Source organism: Rhamphochromis sp. 'chilingali', assembly GCF_963969265.1.
Source record: "Rhamphochromis sp. 'chilingali' genome assembly, chromosome: 22".
Classification (NCBI taxonomy): Eukaryota; Metazoa; Chordata; class Actinopteri; order Cichliformes; family Cichlidae; genus Rhamphochromis; species Rhamphochromis sp. 'chilingali'.
Window position 1 is genome coordinate 11,924,260 of NC_137950.1, and position 19,856 is coordinate 11,944,115.

The following is a 19,856-nucleotide window of genomic DNA, read 5'->3' on the forward strand; positions in this document are numbered from 1 at the left end:
AACTGTAAACCTACTGCAGAATAGAGCTTAAATTACAACCTCTGAGGTAGTTACAGCAGAGGTCTCAGGACACATTTAATTAAAACATTGTCACAAAGCCCACTATGATAACAGGCTAAACATACTATTATTTTCTTTATCACTAATTCTATTACACTAATAACTATTTGAGTTATAAACTGTGTTTACTTCTAACCTGATCATCTATTTACCAGCTGAACCCAATATGTAGATGCATTCAAAAATTGTGATTTAAACATTTTTTAATAAAATAAAAACAATTTCCACACATTTTCCAATGTAGAAAAAAATTTAATAACCAATTTTTTGAACCATAAAGTATTTGCAGAATCAGTGAAGAATAATACAGCTTGACACCAAATGATTAAAAACAAAGATTCCCTGCTGAACTCAGGCAAAGCTTTTTCACTATAAAACTATGGACTACAAAGCATTACAATCTTAAAAAAAAAAAAAAGAGAGAGAGAGAGAAAAAAAGCCACAAGTACAAAAATAGATTATCATTAAAAAGGTACTGATGTGTACAAATACATCTATTTGTTTGCTGATCTTCCTCTGCGGGTTTTAGGCTGCGTTTTGGCTTCAACGTTTTTCTCTGGGTTGTTTGCAGGTTCCACTTTGGCAGCAGTCTTCGCCCCTCGTCCGACTCTCTTAACAGGTCTACTGTCAACAGCTTTATCTGAGAGATCCTCTTCAGTTTTGTTGGCATCATTTGACACATTTTTGCTTTCACTGTTGACTTGGTCTGCAGCTTTAGACTTCTTACCTCGCGCTGCTTTTACAGGTGTCGCCTTTGGAATCTCAAAGACTTCCAAGTGTGATTTCCACTTAACGCATCTTTTGGGCATCTTTGCGTTGCTCTCAACAGCTTCAGGATTCTTCTGATCAGTAGTCGTCGTAGGCTCTTCTGTTGTGGACTTGAATGCTCCCCATCTTCCCTTTCTTGCTGGTTCCACTGACGTGGGAGCAGGCTCGGAAACCAAAACTGTGGATTCTGTGCTGACCTCCTCAGGAGAAACAGTTGTACCTCTGCGGGCTCTCTTGGCTGGAATGGCTTGTGAAGTCTCACATTTAGCAGAAGCCCTCACTCCCCTTGACCTGCTAGTTTTCATAGACGAGGAAAGTGGCTCAGCGTTTTTCGCCTCCTCAGCCTTCGGCTTGTGTTCAGGACTTTCGGCAGTGGCTTTAGTTTCTTCGGCAGCTGGTTTTCCCCTCCTGCCTCGTTTGGGTTTATTTTCTGTGCTGAGAACAGGGACCTCTTGGACCTCAATGGATTCCACACTCTCTGTGTCTTGTTTTGCTTTCCGCCCTCTTCTGGGCTTCGTGGCCACACTGGCCTGTTCGCTTATCTGGGCTGGTTCTGTTGTTTCTGAAATGACCATTTTAACAGTTTGGGCTTCTGTTAATTCCGTTTGGGCCTCCTCAGACTTTCTTGTTAGTTTTATTTTTTTAGCAGGCTCATTCATCTTTTCTTCATCCTGTTTGGCATTTCTGCCCCTCTTTACTCTGGCTGGAGGCTGAGACTGCTCATTCGTCTCCACTGCTGCCTGCTTGACCACCTCTTCTGTCACCTCATTCTGTTCAGCGGTATCCTGTCTTGCCTTTCTCCCTCTTCGTGGTTTTCCAGCAGTGGGAAGAGTGGTCTTCTGAGGCTCAGAGTTTTCCACTTGGCTCTGTTCCCCACTTGCTGTTTCAACCGTTTCAGGCTCTGGTTGAGCTGGCTTAACAGGTGTTTGTTTTGCTCTCCTCCCTCTGACTGGCTTAACAACAGCTTCTTCTGTCTGGAGTGCAGACAGACTGGTGTTTATCAGAGACGCTTGGGCACTGGCATCAGCGGAGGTCTCAGAGGTGCTCTCCTGAGACTTTGCATTTCTGCCTCTTTTTGTGTGTCTAGCTGCAGGTGGCGCTACAGCTTCCATTTTCTTCCCTCTTCTTTCTCCTCTCGCTGGAGTAGGCACAATGGGATCTTCAGCAATTTCAGCTGCCTCTTTTTTATCTTCAAGTTCTTCAGATTCGGCCTGTTTTGCTCTTCTGCCTCGGACAGATTTCTTCTGAACTGAAGCTGGTGTCTGCACGTGAAGTAAGCTTTCAGCTTGACGTGCTTGGACAACAGTTTCCATGGCATCAGATTTGTTTTCATCAGCTCTGCCTGGCAACACCTCAGGCTGGTCACTGCAGGCTACATTTGCATCTAATTTAAACAAGAGCAAGATAAAACAAGGGGGAGAAAATTATACATAAATTATAAACATACATATGATAAAAATGAAATAACATAATGCAACATGCTCAGTTATTAGTTATACTTCCTAAGGGAAGGCACTAAATAATCTAAAGTGTTATACCTGGTGTATCTTGGGGAACATCCTCAGTTGCATTTCGTTGCTGTGACTTTTTGGGTTGCTTAGCTCTTCTTCCTCGCTTGGGCACAGCACTTTCATTTGCTTTCTCCTCAACATCAAGTGGGTGGCTCTGAACACGCTCAGCTTCAGCAGCAACTTCAGGCTCATCAGAAGACTGCTGTGCACTTCTACCCCTTTTTGGCTTAGGAGCAACTTTGGGAGAAGGAAGGTGATTCTCTTCTGCTGACAGCTCAACAGCTGTCTTCGCATTTCTGCCTCTTGTCTGTCTAACAGCAGGTGGTGCTGTAGCTTCAGTTTTCTTTCCTCTTCTTCCTCTGGATGGAGCAGGGATTACAGGCTCTTCCTGTTTATCCTCAGCTGCTTTAGATTCCACCGTTTTTGCCCTTCTGCCTCGTACAGATTTCTTCTCATGTGCAGGATCTGCATTCACAGCAGTCTTCACCTCAGCTTCCTCAAGAAGTACTGCATCTGCCTGAGAGACCGTTTCCATGGCATCTGATGTTTTATTATCATCATCATCATCATCATCCAAAAGGAGAGAGAGAGAGGGGGGAAAGAAACAGTTTAACGCTGAATCTGTGTGGAGGCTGATATGTTTTGACAACATTACAAAAGAAAGTCACACTGATCAAACCCTTTTCAAGTCCACGCTCCCAAGAACAAACATTTAACAGTTTTAGTTAACCTAACCCACCTTTTACCACGTTTGCACTGCTGTCGAGAGACATCTGAGCTTCACCCTGCTAAAAATAGAACAAAACCAATTTGGACAATGAGGTCTTGTTAGAAAACTAAACCATGCACACCAAACAACTTTCTAAAACCAGGGATTAGAGGCAATGGCATTGATAAGAGTTAACTCAGTAACAGACAGATGTTCAGACTTTTTTGGTGGGCATGTATTTTGTATGAATACTGAATGCATTACCTCCTTTGCCTCTGGTTGTACTGTGGGCTCAGTCAGTGGCTCCTCCATAAGTTCTTGAAGTCCCTCGAAGTCCTCCACTGGAGCATTACCCCTCAGCCTTGGCGACTTCATGAGTCTCTTGAGCCCGAAATTCGCCTCAACAGGTTCGCCTTTCTGTCTGGGAGTTCTCATGAGCCTCTTCACGCCAACCACATCTTCGACAGGAGCACCTTTCTCCACAGGTGTCTTCATCACTCTCTTGACTCCAGTGAGGTGAACCACTGGAGAGCTTTTTGGAGTTTTCATGCCTTTTGCGTCAGATTCTTGCAACTGTGCTGGTGTCTGCAGAAGCTCCTTACCACCACCCAAACTGGCATCACCAGCTTCTGGGACTTCGGGGGTCTTCAGAATCTTCCCTTGAAGGTCTTCAAGCGGTTCAGCCTTCTCCTTTGGAGTTCTAAATATTCTCTTAACCCCAGTGAAGCACTCTTGCTGTTCAGGCTTCTGTTTGGGAGTCTTCAGAAGATTCCCTCTGATGTCCTCTAAAGGTTCGGCTTTCTGTCTCGGAGTCTTCATGATCCTCTTGACTCCAGTGAGGCACTCCTGTTTTTCAGGCTTCTGTTTTGGAGTTTTCAACAGCTTCCCTCTCAAATCTTCAACAGGCTCAGCCTTCTGTTTTGGCGTTTTCATGATCCTCTTAACTCCGGTCAGAGAATCTGGTAATTCTGGCCTCAGTTTGGGAGTTGTTACAGTGGACACCTGCAAATCTGCATTCTGCCGTTCACTTGACTCTGACTGAATCTGGCCGATGAAGGTGGCGTCTTGATCTTCATCAAGGAGGCGTTGGACTGCCTCATTGTTGTATCTTCTGCCTTTTACTGCAGATGTAACACTCAGCGGAGATACTATCATCTCACCTGTAAATAAGTCATATTTTTGTTTTCCTTTATAACAATTTAATGTCCCAGCCAGCTTATTTGGACTATGCAGAACTCAAGATTCACTACCAATCAAAACACCACAAATACACAGCTTACCTGGTTCCTCTGGTGTGCTCAGCACAGATGGCTCCATCACAGATGCGCTCTGACCTCCAGCTGGTGTCTTTGTGACGCTGTTATCATCGATTAAAGACTTCCGCTTCCTTTCGTTTACAGGAGTTTTAAACATTTCAGAAATACCTGAAATCAAACAGCACAATGTAAGAAGGCACAAAACTGAAATTGGCCACAAGTTTCACCACCTGCTGCGGATGAAGGAGAGGTGCTTACCAGTCAAGTCTTCATCCATTTTCATGTTCTTTTTGAAGAGTGGAACATTGGTGACCACTCTTGGTGCAGCACCAGTTGGCTGCACAACGGTCTGTCTGTGTGCTCTACCAACAACAATGGTGGCGGGCGAGTCTGCATGTCCAGTGCTCACGTAGCCCTTCAGATTTCTGGCAGGTGTCTGATTGGTGTTTTGGAAAGACAAGTAGATTTGATAAAGATCATTATAAAGATTCAGAACAACAGACGCATAAACATAAAACATAACTGTACTTGGTACAATATGTACCTGTGGTTTGGGCACTGCTCTCTTCTTAGGCTTTTGGCCAATGGTTTTTTTAAGTGGAGCAACAACTTGAGCCTTAGGTTGACCAAATTTCACAATGTGCGCCCAAGGATTGGAGACTGGATGGACATGAGAGAAAAAAGAAAGAAAGAAAACACACAAAATTAATCTTCTCATTCTCATCGTGATCATCAGATTTCTTTTTCCACAACAACTGCATTAATTAATTATAAACAGCTTTGAAAGATTAAATTAAATTTACATTTTTAAAGATGATAAAAAGAAAATGAGTAAAACAAGTAGCTTTCAGCTACTCCCACTAATGACCTTCATTCTGACTGGAACTGACAGATTTCTAGTGCTGGGAACAAAAACCAAGAGTTGAAACCAGCTATCAAACATTTCAGCACTTATCATACCTTTTATAGATGCTCTTGAAATGCCACTTCTTCTGTGCATCTTTACTGCACTCTTCGCAGCACCTGGAGTCTTCTGCGAGGTGCTTTTCCTTCCCTTGTGTGTTTTAGGGGTGACGGTGGGCAAAAGAACCTGGTCAGTGACCTTGTCGGCTTCAGCTATTGGAGAGGGTGTACTAATTTGTGACACAGAAAATCGCCCCTTGACTGTGGGGGTCTGAACTCCTGAATTAGTGGGAGTTTTAGCTGGTGTAAGGACGACAGTAGGGACACTTTCCAGAGAAGTACCAGGCAAACCCACAGTTGCCCTTCTTTTTCCAGCAGGAACTTGCTCGTGGGGAATCTGCCCTGGGGCTGAAGCCCTGCGTTGAGTTTTCTGCTGTTCATTGGTTTTAGGAGTTTCCACTTTAGAAGGAGATCTTCCTCTTGCAGGAGATGGGCTCTTGGATTTTGGTGATTTATTCGCGGTTGCTTTAGGAGAAGCAGATCTAGATTTGGGTGATTTATTGGTAGGAGAAGCTGCTTTGGGAGACGGGGACCTGGACTTGGGTGACTTGGGCGACTTCTTCGCGGGAGACGGGGACCTGGACTTGGGTGACTTGGGCGACTTCTTCGCGGGAGACGGGGACCCGGACTTGAGTGACTTGGGCGACTTCTTCGCGGGAGACGGGGACCCGGACTTGGGCGACTTTGCAGGAGACGGGGACCTGGACTTGGGCGACTTCTTCGCGGGAGACGGGGACCTGGACTTGGGCGACTTCTTCGCGGGAGATGGGGACCCGGACTTGGGTGACTTGGGCGACTTCTTCGCGGGAGACGGGGACCTGGACTTGGGCGACTTTGCAGGAGACGGGGACCTGGACTTGGGCGACTTCTTCGCGGGAGACGGGGACCTGGACTTGGGTGACTTGGGCGACTTCTTCGCGGGAGACGGGGACCTGGACTTGGGCGACTTCTTCGCGGGAGACGGGGACCTGGACTTGGGCGACTTCTTCGCGGGAGACGGGGACCTGGACTTGGGTGACTTGGGCGACTTCTTCGCGGGAGACGGGGACCTGGACTTGGGCGACTTCTTCGCGGGAGACGGGGACCTGGACTTGGGCGACTTCTTCGCGGGAGATGCTGCCTTGGGTGATGGTGATCTGGATTTGGGAGACTTCTTCCCAGAAGTTGGAGTCTTAGGAGAAGCCATTTTCTTGCTCGGTGATTTCTTAGGTGATGGTGTTTTTGTTTTTGCAGGACTTTTTGCACGTGGGCTGCCCTCCTATGGAAAACAATATGTTTTAAATAAGTGTTTAACATTCCAAGTATACTGTCACTTTAAACTGCCCATTCTTACTTTTAGCAAGCCGATGACGGATGCTCGTCTAAGCAGTGACTGCTTGGGTCTCAAGAGAGACAAGCTCCTCCGTGGGGTAGCCCCCTTGCGTAATGGAGAGTCAGGAGGCAACCGTTTGTCAAACAGCTCTGGGCTCAGGTAACCTCCAAAGGAAACGCGTTTCCTCTTCGCTTGCTGTTTGGGCACGTCTTCTCCGAGTTCTCCACTCTTGCGTTTTTTGGACACTTCTTTTCCTATGAAAACAAAATATGCTCGTACATTAGTATCAAGCTACCAGAAGTGTACAATATCAATTATACAGCCACACCCAGAAATATTATAATTCAATTTTGAGCAGGAAAACCTTTTCCAGCTGAATTCCTGGGTGATGCCTTTGTTTTTTCTTCTTGGTTCTTGGTCACTGGAGTTTTGCCAGGTGACATTTCCTTACTCCTCCTCCTCGCAGGCGACTTGGGTGTTTCAGCTGTAATTTGCTCAATAACCTCATTTACAGTAAACTTCTGAGGAGTTGCGCCATTTCTTTTCCGAGGTGAAGCCGTTTCAATCACGCTGCCATTTTCAGCCTTTTCTGCTCTGGGTTCAGCCGTCTCAGCAGCTGGAACCTTCGCTTGCTTCCTCACAGACGCTGGGGTTCCCCCGTTTGTACTTCCAGGTCCAGCTAGAACTTCACTTTTCTTAGGAGTGCTTTTTCTCTCAGTGAAAATGGCACTACCTTTTCTGACCGAATTGGGTTTTGGAGAGGCGACCTTTGAGGAAGGCGTTGCAAGCTGACTGGCACAAGATTTCCGAGGGGTCTTGACATCCAGAGATTTTTTGATCATTTGATACAGGTCGCTGAAGGGGGAGTTGCTCTTGCCTTGTAGCAGGCTATCATCTGCCTTGGACTCCAACTCTCCGGTTTTCTCCAAGGAACGCTGAATATTGTCATGGCTGGCTCCATCTTTAAGACAAGTATCTTAAAAAAATAATAAAACAAATCAGTCAGTGGCTGTTTAGCTGCTTGTTCTGCAAGACCATTTACAGCTTTGGTTACATGGGTCTGCTTATTTTCAGACATATTTAGTAAGTGTACGCTGCTTCACATAGCTACATTGCTAAAAACAACTGTTTCTAAATAGAAATCACACCTGATGACACTTCAGAGAATCTCTTTTCTCCTTTTTCCACAATAGGGGTGTCACCCACTTGCTGGTCTTGAAGAACCTAAGAATAAGACGCCCCCATTAGTAAAACAATCCAATTTATTAGAAAGGTAATAACTTTTTTAAGAGAGTTGTGGAAGGCTGAAATAGAGTGGTTTAAAAGGAAAATAAATAAATAAAATTACCTTGAGGGTTTCAGGTTTGCCTCCAATGGCAGACCTCTTCTTTGGCGTTTGTGCCGGAGGATACTCAAACCTGAAATAATCAAAAGCAAAGACATAGAAGATGCCCTTTAGGGTGACCATGACAATGCTAACATGGAGACACTAAGTACAGGACTGTTTCATTTCCACTGCAAGCAGTATAATCTATGAGCTCTTAAAATATGTTAAACACATCAGAAGATTCCAATTACCCACCACTTTTCTACAAGATAGATTATCTCATTTTTATCTCTACATGAAAAACAATAAATTAACTCCAGTGCTGCTCACCTGAATTTGCATTTAGCAATAATAACCAACAAACCAATACCATGTTAACTGAAACGGCCAACACAGATTTCATATTAGTATAGAGATTGAAAATGTGACGTCACTCAGGGGTAAAACCGCAAATTCTGGGAACTCGTGGCAAGAGGTACTAGCGCACGCAGGCTTTCAATTGAAATCAGTTATACAGCGATAAAAAGAAACACAAAAAATGGCAGGAAGCTGTTGTATTATTAACTGCAATAGCCGGTCGCATGACAGCCACGGAAAGCCGACGGGTAAAGAGATCGGTTGTTATCGGATTACGTCGTTGAAGAGAAATTGTTCGAGCCATGTTTCCGAAGTAACAAAGAGGCGACTGGATTGCAGCCATTCAAAGACAAAATATAACGTCCCAGAACACTCCAGCTCACAGGTTAGTCTGCTCCAAGCATTTCCACAAAGGTCAGTCTGCTGTTGTAGTTAATGCGTCATTTTTATCACATAATATATTTTGCTCGTTTGTGTTGTTGTGTTTGCACATCTCTGTTGCTTGTGGGGCTCGCACACAAGAATTTCACTCGCATGTGCTGTGCCAGTGTGCCTGCACATGTGATGTGACAATAAAAAGTGATTTGATTTGATTTGACATAATTGGTGATATAGGTTACAAGCAAGTCTGGCGCTGAACAGAAATTGTCGCGCTATGCTCCTTTATTTATTGTGCATAAATAGTAAATTGTCCTGACACAATATTGTGTTTCGCTTCTGTTATTACCATGGTACACTGACAAAAACATATACTTTTATTCACAGGACAAAACTGTTGTTTTGTATCACTAATTGCCCAGTACGATTACAGCATACAATATTATTGTCACTGCTACATTTCTGTAATGAACCAGAAATTATTTCTTCTACTAATTAATTACCGTTGAGCTCAAAGGTCCTATTAATAAACTGTTAGCGAATGTGTATTTATGAAGACGATTTGTGAGACTGGTAAACTTTTGATATGTACGATGGTCTTTACTTTCTACACGGTGCATTTCAAGGTCCTGCACCCATCCGTCGGTAAACTGTACCTGGGCTTGTTGCAGTGACCTGAAGTTACTAAACTTCACGAGTGTATGCACTCACTCAAAGAACCGTATAATTATAAATATGAGCGTGGTGTAGTTGGGCAACACGCTAACGTATTTTGTCCCTCTGTGTGCTCGTAAGGGTCTAACACTTTCACTGGTTTGATTTTTTTCCTCGTACCTTTTCTTTGACTTTTCATTAAGTCTGTCTTTGCACGGACCGGCATTGTTCTCCTTCGTTTTGTACATACCTTTTTGGGGGGCAAAGAAAAAGCAAGAATTTATTGGAACCGAAGAATGAACGTTTTGCGGTGCTGCAAATGCTTGCATTTGATGCAGGTATTTGGATTGTTTTGCCACGAGTTACCGGCATGCAATGCGCGAAAGTCACGTGGTCTGTCAATCTCTATTGTTGGGCTTAAGCATTACATTCGGTTTCAGCGGGTTCCTCACATCCTTGACTTTTTGCAGGTTGCATTTCAGAGATTAGACTTCTGTTCCAACAACACACGCAACTTGAATGCCCTTTACCTCAGCGTTTGTCTAACGGCTTATGAAAAAAGGTTGTTAAAATGTTTCTTTCAGACCACACTCACCTGAAAGAACGGTCGATAATGGTTATAACATCTCCATGCTTCAAGCGCTCAGACTGCTGCAAAACCTCGCCATTGACAAGCGTTGGATTTGCTGAGCTTAAATTGGTCAAAATGACCTGGCAGAAAGACAGAGCGAGAGAGAAACACCACATGAACAATGAAAACATTTCAAAGCAGAAGCACAACTACATGATTACACAGCATCTAAGCAAACATTCCCCACAGCAATCATTTTTTAAATATCGGCAAACTAAGGCCATTAAAGCAGTCGCGCTCCTTGTATTTTCTTACCTCTTTATTCTCATTCAAGTCAATCCGGCAGTGCTCCTTGGAGACTTGAGGAAGCTGAATACGAATATCACAGTCAGGCTTCCTGTAAGGTCACAAGCAGAAGGCATTCAGCTGCATGATAAGTGGAACCTCTTCATATTTACATGTAACTGGGAGCTGATCTTTAAAGGCTCATGAAGAAAGACTGATTCTTATAGAGCGCTTTTCTACTCTCACGGAGTACTCAAAGCGCTCTATACAACATGCCTCATTCACCCAATCATACCCATTCTCACAAGCACTTTATTTATACATAGTGCTTTCTAACGACATTCATACTCCGATGGACCCATCGGAGAGCAAGTTCGGGTTAGTATCTTGCCCAAGGATACTTGACATGCAGACTGGAGGAGCCAGGGATCGAACCACCAACCTTCCGATCAGTAAGTGACCAGCTCTACCTCCCTGAGCTACAGCCGGTCAGATGGTGCAAAACTGATGTGGATTTGCTTGAGAGCTTTGATCTAACAATGTAAAGTCTACTGTATATGAGAACAAACATAGTTTCTTCACTTCAACAGCTTAACAGTAAAGTTTTTATAGCCCATCACAATCGCAACATGAGAAACATTGATGAAGTGTATGCGTTTTCTGTAGTACACGAGGGTGTCTTACATGTATGAACACTACTGTAAGTTGGATTAAAACAGAAGGTAAACAAAGGCCAACTCTACCAACCTTCCAAATAAACATGCTGCAGTCAGAGGAAATTCAGTCCCATCTCCTCCACTCCGCTTAATCACGACAATCTTACCGTGCAACGGCATTTTCCCAACGTTACCTGGGAACATTACGAAACACAAGTGTCAGCAGCGAAAGGCACAGTCAAATCCACATTAGACAATCAAACTTTAAATGTTAAATAGCATTTAAATGTCGTTCCAAGCCGAGGAAAGACATTTACTAGGCGGCAACATTGTATTCATACCTAACGATGACATTTAGCTATTTTTTTTTAATTTGGTTTATGACATTTTAGGTAGTTTTAGTTTATTCTACACTTCTTTTTAACTCTATGTAGGATTAATCTAATCCTAGATTTGTTTTGTATTTCTATTACAAACCAGCAGGACCGTTGTTCCTCAGTAAAGCGCTAGCAAACGTTTTCCCAGTATCCCACGTGCATGGTGGCCTCGACTGTAGTTTTCGTCTTGCCAGAAATACATAGCTAGCTGTAAGTTTGATTGTTTTTTTTTATCATTTACTACATTCTCTAGTTAAAAAAAGAAAAAACGTGTATCGTTATAACGCCACCGTTAAAAAAACTTAATGTCGGGTCGCCACTTGTGTTACACGACTTATTAAACTCTAATATAACGGTCGTTTAGGACTATCGTATCCTCACCTGAAAGTCACTTTGCAGATGCGTGAAATCCTGGGAAATCCATAAACATAGACAAGGATACAACGAGGACTTTAACTACACGATCATATCAGCCTAAAGTTAAAACGACAATCTGCCATGCCGACGACTACCTAACGTAAGCAACCTTCAACAGCGGTCCCTTGTTGTCCGTCGCCTGGTCCAGGGAAGTGTTGTGATATCAATCCGCCAGACTTAAACGCACTCGGTCGCCCCACTAAAACTTGACTTCACTTGTGTTTTGTAATGAAATGCGTGTAATATTTTGTCATACTAGGTTTGTCATGCACTGTGTATTTGCTCTGATCAAATTGAACTCGCGTTTAGACAAAAGGGACTATTTTGTTTACAAATTTGGCGGAACAATATCACATCGGTGAATGGATGGGCATTTGAAAATATTTGAAATTCCGCGCGAAGCATCGTGATTGGCTCAGACGTCATCGTTTCGTAAAATGGGTGGGGCTAGTAGCGCAGAGTAAACTTCTCGAAGCAGCACTCTAAGCGCCCAAGTAGGCTATTTAAAGCTCAGCAGCATATTCAGTCCACTTTGATGCAAATAAATACAAAAATAAAAAGTTACTAGTACTTACCTTTTTCATTCACAGCAGCTCCACAATGGTGAGAAATACAGTCTACACAATACCATACCATACCACCTTTATTTATAAAGCACTTTAACATAAAACCAGAGTTCACAAAGTGCTGTACATGCTAATAGCAGGCCATTAAAAGATTTAAAAGCAAATAATAGAATTTTAAAAACAATCCTAAAATGTACAGGTAGCCAGTGGAGTGAAATTAAAATTGGGGTAATGTGCTCAAACTTTTTTGTTCCAGTTAAAAGACGTGCTGCAGCATTTTGCACAACCTGCAGGCGCCTAATGGACGCATCACTAACCCCAAAATAAAGTGCGTTACAATAATCCAGTCTAGAAGTAACAAAGGCATGGATTACTGTCTCAAAATGCTGTTTCGATAAGAAAGGCTTTATTTTGGCTAATTCCCTCAAATGAAAAAAGCTAGATCTTACAACAGCTCTGACCTGGCTTTCAAGTTTAAGATTTGCCTCTATTTTAACTCCCAGATTAGTGATGACTGGTTTAACATACTGTGCCAGTGAACCAAGATCTATAATAGTGGCCTCAGAAGCGCCACCAAAAACCATCACTTCTGTTTTCTGTTCATTAAAATGTAAAAAGTCCATCCAGGCCCTTATTTCATCAAGGCATCTGAGCAGCGGGTCTACTGAGAAGCCATTTATCTTTTTAAGTGGGAAATAAATCTGGGAGTCATCGGCGTAGCAGTGGAAAGAAATCCCATGTTTCCTGAAAATAGACCCAAGGGGTAGGAGATATAGAGAGAAAAGAAGCGGGCCTAAAACTGAACCTTGTGGGACCCCACATTGAAGAGAAGCAGCAGAGGATACAAACTCCCCGAGTTTCACAGAGAAAGTTCGCTCTGCCAAATAGGATCTGAGCCACTGCAGTGCGGTACTCCGCATACCCACCAACTGCTCTAAACGGGAAATTAAAATATTATGATCCACTGTATCAAAAGCAGCAGTTAAATCTAACAGCACGATAATAACACAGTCACCTGAGTCATTTGCCAAAAACACATCATTAAAAACTCTTAAAAGGGCAGATTCGGTACTATGTAAAGCTTTAAAACCAGATTGGAAAACTTCTAAAATACCGTGTTCTTCTAGGAAGGACATTAATTGCTTGTAAACTACCTTTTCAAGAATCTTTGAGATAAAAGGCAGTTTGGAAATAGGTCTGTAATTCGCAATAATATCAGGATCAAGAGCAGGTTTCTTGAGTAGAGGCTGAATCACTGCATGTTTGAGATTGACAGGTACAACACCAGAGGACAGACTACTATTTACAATGGATTGTACAGCTGATGCTATAGTGAGAAAAACCTCTTTGAAAAATCGAGGAGGGAGAGCATCATAAGGGGAACCTGAGGGCTTCATGTGAGCAACCAACTCCTGCAGGCAGAGCAAGGAAACTGGCTCGAACCTGTCAAAGACAGCAGAACTAGGGACAGGGGTAGAAGGGTCGAGAACAGACTGGGAAGTCTGCGCTTTGACAGATAGCACTTTATCAATAAAAAAGTGTAGGAAGTTTTCACAAATTTCCTGAGAAGACTCGACACCAGCAGTCTGTGGAGCATGAAGGACCATGTCAATAGTCTTAAATAAGACATGAGGCTTACGACAATTTGCCTGAATAATAGCAGCAAAATGTTTCCTCTTAGCATCTTTTACAGTTTTCTGGTAAGAATTCCAGTAATCTTGTAACATTTGGTATGACACCTGAAGTTGATCCTTCTTCCATTTACGTTCAGCTCTCCTACACTTTCTTCTGGCAGCCCGGGTGTCTTCATTCAGCCAGGGTTCAGGTTTGGCTTTTACTTGCCTAAGTTTAAAGGGGGCCACTGAATCGAAAGCAGTTTGGCAGACAGAGTAAAACCACATACTCAGCTCTTCTGTATCATTGCATATGAAATCAGGAAGGCTGCCGTTCTGATTAAAAACAATAGAGAACTGTCCAGCAGAGGAAGGGTTAAAAATACGACAGCTCCTAGCAGCAACAGGAGGAAGATTAACTTTAGTACAAGGAAGGAAAACCTCAAACAGGACAGGCCTATGGTCTGACCATACAACATCACAAACCTCTAAGTTAGAGACAGGTAAATTGTGAGTTAAAACAAGATCCAACGTGTGCCCATATTTTTGTGTAGGCACAGACACAGGTTGCACAAGATCAAAAGAGTCAGTAAGATTTAAAAAGTCCTTTGCCATTGGCTTGTCAGGGCAGCACACATGAATATTGAAGTCCCCAATAATAAGGACATGATCATATTTGGGCATAATTTCAGCCAACAGATCAGAAAAGTCATTTAAGGAAGTTCTTATTGTATTTTGGGGGTCTGTAAACCACAGCACAGAGCACTGTGTGAGAGCGACCTAGCTGAGGTTGATAATGGCAGTGGTTTACATTTATACTGCTTCTTAAAAACAACCGCTAGTCCTCCTCCTCTGCCTGATATTCGAGGAGAGTTTAAAAAGCAGCAGCCATCAGGTAAGAGATCTGTGAAAGCGCTGGACTCACCGGCCCTCAACCATGTCTCAGTTATACAGAGGAAATTCAGTCCTTGGGTCATAAATAAATCCCTTAAAATAAAAGTTTTATTACTCAGCGATCTAGTGTTCACCAATCCAAACCTGGTGGAGGTCAGCGTGTTCGTGGCTGACGGCGAGACCCGACGCAGCGGCCGCAAGTTCTGTAGGTTCACAATAGACATTTCTCACACATTTACTGGATAGCTTACTGGCTAACTTGGGATATTTATTGAAGAACATTTACTGTATTGTTTACAATGTTTTCTGTACTGGTATCTTTATCTTGACACTGGTTTCTTTTCCAGTTAGTATATTCTGATATGCTGCACGCATCTATTTTCCACTATCTGCATATAGATTCATCAGCCAGTTTTTTTGTTTGTTTTTAAGAATAGCTTGCTACTACTGCGTTCAACCCCTTTTCTTTCAAGGTGCTGGAAAAATTCCTCTGATATTTTCTGACCATACTGACATGACAGCATCACATAGTTGATGGCGATGTGTCGTTTGCACATCTATGATGACAATCTCTTGTTCTACCACCTGGTGACTGTGGAGACCATTTGAGTACAGTGAACTCATTCTGAAAAGCAGTTTCAGAAGATTTGTGATCTGTGACATGGTGCGTTATCCTGCTGGAAGCAGCCACTGGAGGGATAGATGTGGTCAGCAACAACACCCAGGTAGGTTGTGGCATTTAAACAATACTATTTCGGGATTAAAGGGGCCAAAAAAGAAAATATCCTCATACTATTACACCATTATCAACACCAGCCTGAAAAGATGGAATCCATGCTTTCATGCTGTTTATGTTAAATGCTGAAGGAGACTCATCAGACCAGGAAACATTATTCCAATCTTTTTCCATTCAGTTTTGGTGAGCCCATGGAAAATTGTATTTTCAATTTCCTGTTCTTAGCTGATAGAACAAGGTGTGGTCTTCTGCTGTTCGAGCCCATTGGCTTCAGGATTTGCTATGCTGTGCTTTCAGAGATGCTCTTCTCCATACTTTGGTTATAACAAGTGTTTATTTGAGTTGCTGTTGGCTTCCTATCCTTTCAAAGCAGCTTTGCCATTCTCCTCTGTCATCAACATTGTCATATTTTCACAGAGAACTGCTGCTCACTGGATAGCTTCCTTTTTTTGATCATCCTCTGTAAACCCTAGAGATGGTTATGTGAGTAAATCCCAGCAGATCAGCAGTTGCTGAAATACTCAGACCAGCCCACCTGGCACCAATGACCAGGCCACATTAAAAGACACTTAAATCACTCTTCTCTGTGTTGACCTTATTAGGACATCTTGACTATATTTGCATACCTAAATGCACTGAGTTGCTTCGATTTGAAAAAGAAAAAATACCCAAACCATTTCAAGAGAAAGTATTTTTACAGCTTACAAATTTGCAGTGCTGGATAATGTTTTACTCTGACATTACTGTAATGGAGGTTTTCATTGTGGTCATAAAGCTTCTCTGTTATATATTCATGCAACACAGCTCCTGGCTGTTAATAGTGGCCCCAAACCTTCCAGAAAGCATAATTAAAGTCAGTGACTGCGTGTGGATGGTTCACCAGTGTAAATGAATGAAAAGCTAATGAGTGTGATGCTGTAAAGAAAAGAATTGAAAAGACCACCATATGAACAACACAAACGTTTAATTATTAAATGTTGGTTTTATTATTTTTTCTAAATCTTTTTTCTCGTTTTGTTTTGGGTTTTTTTGTTTTTTTCCAAAGTCGCTTGATAATCTTGACAAAATTGCAACATATTCCATACTTTTCAAACTGACTGTGTGTCTGTTGCTATTCCAGATTCGCTGTGGAGGGAAAATTTGTGCACCGTTCTGGACAGGTTAAGTCCTAAAATGACGAAAGCAGCTTTGACCGTACAAGAAAAAAAAAAAAAAGAGAAAAAAAAGAAAGAAAAGAGGACATGTGAACGACTCGGAGAGAGTCCACACTGGCATCCTACGGATGTTGGAAAAATGAGCGGTCAGGGGTCAGTGTCTCTCGGCACAAGTCCTGGTTTTGCCAGGCCAAACAAAAGTGAGTGAAGAAAAATCTGAAGGGCTCAGTAGCAGAGGTGTGTGTGTGTATGTGCATCTGTTACCGGAGAGGGAGGGGGTTGCAGCACAGAACATATACAAATGACAGGCCAAGCACACAAAAATGATTCCTTCCTGAGACATTGGTGCGCGTACAGTAATGATGGTCTGGGTGACGTGTAGCAATGGTGAAGGCGTTTTTGGTGTCACAGGGCACGAGGTTGCTCTGGATTCAGTTAAGTCACATATTGTTTCTACCACAGGTTGCCAAGGTGGAGGTGAGGGGCGGGGAGTTAGCTGACAAACATCACATTTGGGACCTCGCCTTGCCTGATCGCTGACAGGGCAGAGGTAGAGGAGGGGGATCAACTAGAGTCTAGTCTTCTCCTATTGACTACAAATTGATGCACTGAGAGAGAGCACTGAGATTTACTTGTGTTTAATACAGAGTGTATGTACACCATTGTTCACATTTCAACTCTCTTTGAAGCAGAGCCGCCGCTTGTTTGAGCCCGTCAGGCCACAGAAGGCGTCTAAACCATTTCCTCAAACGCCGCCTTCTCTTTCTGCTACATGGCCAAACACACAAAAAAAGCTATGCCCCGACAGGAGTGCTACTTTCTTACCTACTGTACATAAAAAAAAAAAAAAGAAAAAAAAGAAAGAAAAGTGGGGTCGGGGGGGCAAAACTGTTCGTGAAGCCAAAACCTTTAGAGCCAGTGATTTGTGATGGGTCTGCCATGTTTTTGTTTTGTTTTTTTAAAGTAGGACACGAAACATGAAAGAACTTCCTTCAGTAAAATGTGCTCAAAACGTCTTTTCTTGAATCACAAACCTAAAAACACATAAAACGGTATTCTTTAAAAAAAAAAAAAAAAAAAAATAAATCGATCAGGTGAACCCTAAAACTCTTCATAGTTTTAAAGAAATGAATACAGCTTATATACACAAACTCAAAAGGCTACTTAAAATACACCTTAATAATGAATCTTCATTAATTTGATTTCTTGAAAGGACCTGTGACCATATCATACAACTGAGTTCATACAATCATTTCCCCCCCAATCTCTTGGAAGAAAAAAAAAAAAAAAAAAAAAGGAAAACAAATCCGACCTGGAATAGTAGGTGATAATCATTGCGACTTGTTTTCTGTGCACATTTGTGTGTGTTTGCTTGTGTAGACTGGAAAGGGAAAAAAATAATCTTATTTTTCTTCCCCCCGTCAATTAGAATATACAAATGTGAAACCAAAGCATTTTTCCTCAATACTCGATGGGTATGAAAAAGATTCAAACAGTGAAGGAGTACAACAATTTCTAATCTCAGCTCAGAAAACATGTCCTCATTTCAACCTGCCATCCTGTTCTGGACATGTCGATCGCAATAGGTCCTTAATTTTTCTCTATATATTTATATATCTTTTTTTTTGTACGAAATCTGTTATTTTTTCATGAAACTGGAAAAGAGGAAAAGACCCAGAGTCTTTGAGGAGTGGGTTCTTTTGACAAGTCCCAAAAGTTCAGTTGTAGTCTGCCTCAGAGCACAACAACAACAACAACGAAAAGAAAAGAAAACAAAAAAAAAAAACAAAAGTGTCTGGTGTTTGTCAAGTCAGTCTGTGTTCATTGTTCTCGTCCTTATATTTGTTCCATTGTGCTCCAACCGCTCTCGGGTTCATCCACACCTCATCTCCGTTAGTCTTTTCAAAAAGAAAAAAGAAAAGAAAAAAAAAGGTGGAGAAGGGAGGGAGAAGGAGGAAGAGTCATCAGCAGTATTTACGGTGTGGTATGTTGGAGGCATCCGGTTACCCTGGCCTGTCCAGCCTCATCTCCCCTCATGTCTGGATAGAAATCCAGAGAGAGGGGAAAGCGGATCAGGAAATTGGGATTTTTGTTGTCGGAGAGGAGGTGGTTGGCTCTGCTGGTCTCCTGTGTTCAGCAGTTAGGGGTCAAGAAGACCCACCTCCTTCACCCCTCCTCTTCAGAACATTAATGGGAGGAGACAGAGCGCAACACAAAGAAAAAATGAAAATGAAAACGTGGGCCGTGACTACGGCGATTGTGTAGCTGGACTGCTTTGGGCAGAGCTGGGGGACAGGCTGGGGCTGCAGCTGCCTGGGGGGGCGCCGCTGGGTCGTCCGCCTGCGGCTCCGCTTTCCAGACCTTCTGAGTTCTCCAGCATCTCCTGGATGAGAGGTGGCATGGAGCCGGGGATCTCCATCTTCAGCGTGATGACACGCTCAGCTCCTGCAAGATGGAAAAATGTAAGCTATCAGTGTAAGTTCTGGTAAAACATACTCATTCATTCATTCATTCATTCATTCATTCATTCAAAAATGGAATATACAAAAGAAAAAGTAGAAATGATCAATTGTACACCTGAGTAATCACTGTAGCACTATATATGTAGAAACACAAGGGAACTACAGACCTTTAGCACTGATGCTTCTAAGATCAGTGATCTTCATCAGCATCTTGGGGAACATGTGCGGTTTGTGTGGCCTCCTCTTCCTTACATAAATCTTCAGCGCCTCCAGAAGGGGTTCCTGCAGGATGTCCACCTTGTCTGCCTCTTCCAAGTCCTGTCGATCTGTAAACAAAACAAACAAACAAAAAAAAGAAAGCACAGAGAAAAGGGTCAGCCAATACTCTCCGACTGTTAGAACCACAGTGGCCACTAGATGGTGCTAAGGAAAAGAGTGCAGCATTGCTACCCCGCTGCTGTTTCTGACACAAACATGACCCAAGCAAGCTTTAAGGGCCTTTTTTTAAAGACCTGCCGTACCTCCACACAGCAAACAGATGGCACTAAGCAGCCCCGTCTCTGCATCATCCATCTCCAGAGGAAGGAGCTGGTTGGCGAAGGCAAAAACCAGATCAGTGAGGGGACCGAAGCCAGCGTTGTGCATCTGGTTTCGGTTTAGCGTAAGTCCATCTGAGAAAGTCATCGTGTCTTGCTCTGGTGTGTAGCGTGTGCAGATCCGCAGTATCTGTGGACAGCAGACAGACTCGGTTTGTGAAAAAAAAATTAAAACCGAACTTCCAGTTTTATTCATTGAAAACATCTAAGGTAGATGTTTTTTGTGTGTGCGTT

General features: G+C 42.8%; 2 protein-coding genes across 11 annotated transcripts in view; both read right to left on the reverse strand.

The window, feature by feature from the left end:
* Nucleotides 1-291: 291 nt before the first annotated feature.
* Nucleotides 292-11,733, reverse strand: mki67 (marker of proliferation Ki-67). Of its 5 annotated transcripts, none has more exons than XM_080873670.1 (17): nt 11,566-11,733; nt 10,899-11,001; nt 10,182-10,263; nt 9,891-10,006; nt 7,928-7,997; nt 7,728-7,803; nt 6,944-7,555; nt 6,601-6,833; nt 6,200-6,525; nt 5,265-6,154; nt 4,849-4,964; nt 4,563-4,740; nt 4,329-4,472; nt 3,313-4,208; nt 3,079-3,127; nt 2,367-2,879; nt 292-2,212 (listed from the first exon to the last, which is right to left on the reverse strand). In XM_080873670.1, the coding sequence occupies exons 2-17, from the start codon at nt 10,985-10,987 to the stop codon at nt 555-557; spliced, it is 6,048 nt and encodes a 2,015-aa protein (XP_080729796.1). In that variant the 5' UTR covers nt 10,988-11,001; nt 11,566-11,733; the 3' UTR covers nt 292-554. The 5 variants fall into 5 exon arrangements, with proteins under 5 accessions (XP_080729796.1, XP_080729797.1, XP_080729795.1 ...); XM_080873671.1 differs by having other exon boundaries at nt 5,265-6,004; nt 11,566-11,732; XM_080873669.1 differs by having other exon boundaries at nt 3,079-3,124; nt 5,265-6,525.
* A 4,635-nt stretch (nt 11,734-16,368) lies between these two features.
* Nucleotides 16,369-19,856, reverse strand: part of raraa (retinoic acid receptor, alpha a) — a 148,870-nt gene continuing 145,382 nt past the window's right edge. For all 6 annotated transcript variants that reach the window (XM_080873922.1, XM_080873921.1, XM_080873918.1 and 3 more), the window contains 3 exons: nt 19,548-19,752; nt 19,194-19,352; nt 16,369-19,009 (listed from right to left, as the gene is read on the reverse strand). In XM_080873922.1, coding sequence (XP_080730048.1) covers nt 18,813-19,009; nt 19,194-19,352; nt 19,548-19,752 — 561 coding nt within the window. In that variant the 3' untranslated portion in view covers nt 16,369-18,812. The remainder of the gene's footprint in view (nt 19,010-19,193; nt 19,353-19,547; nt 19,753-19,856) is intronic.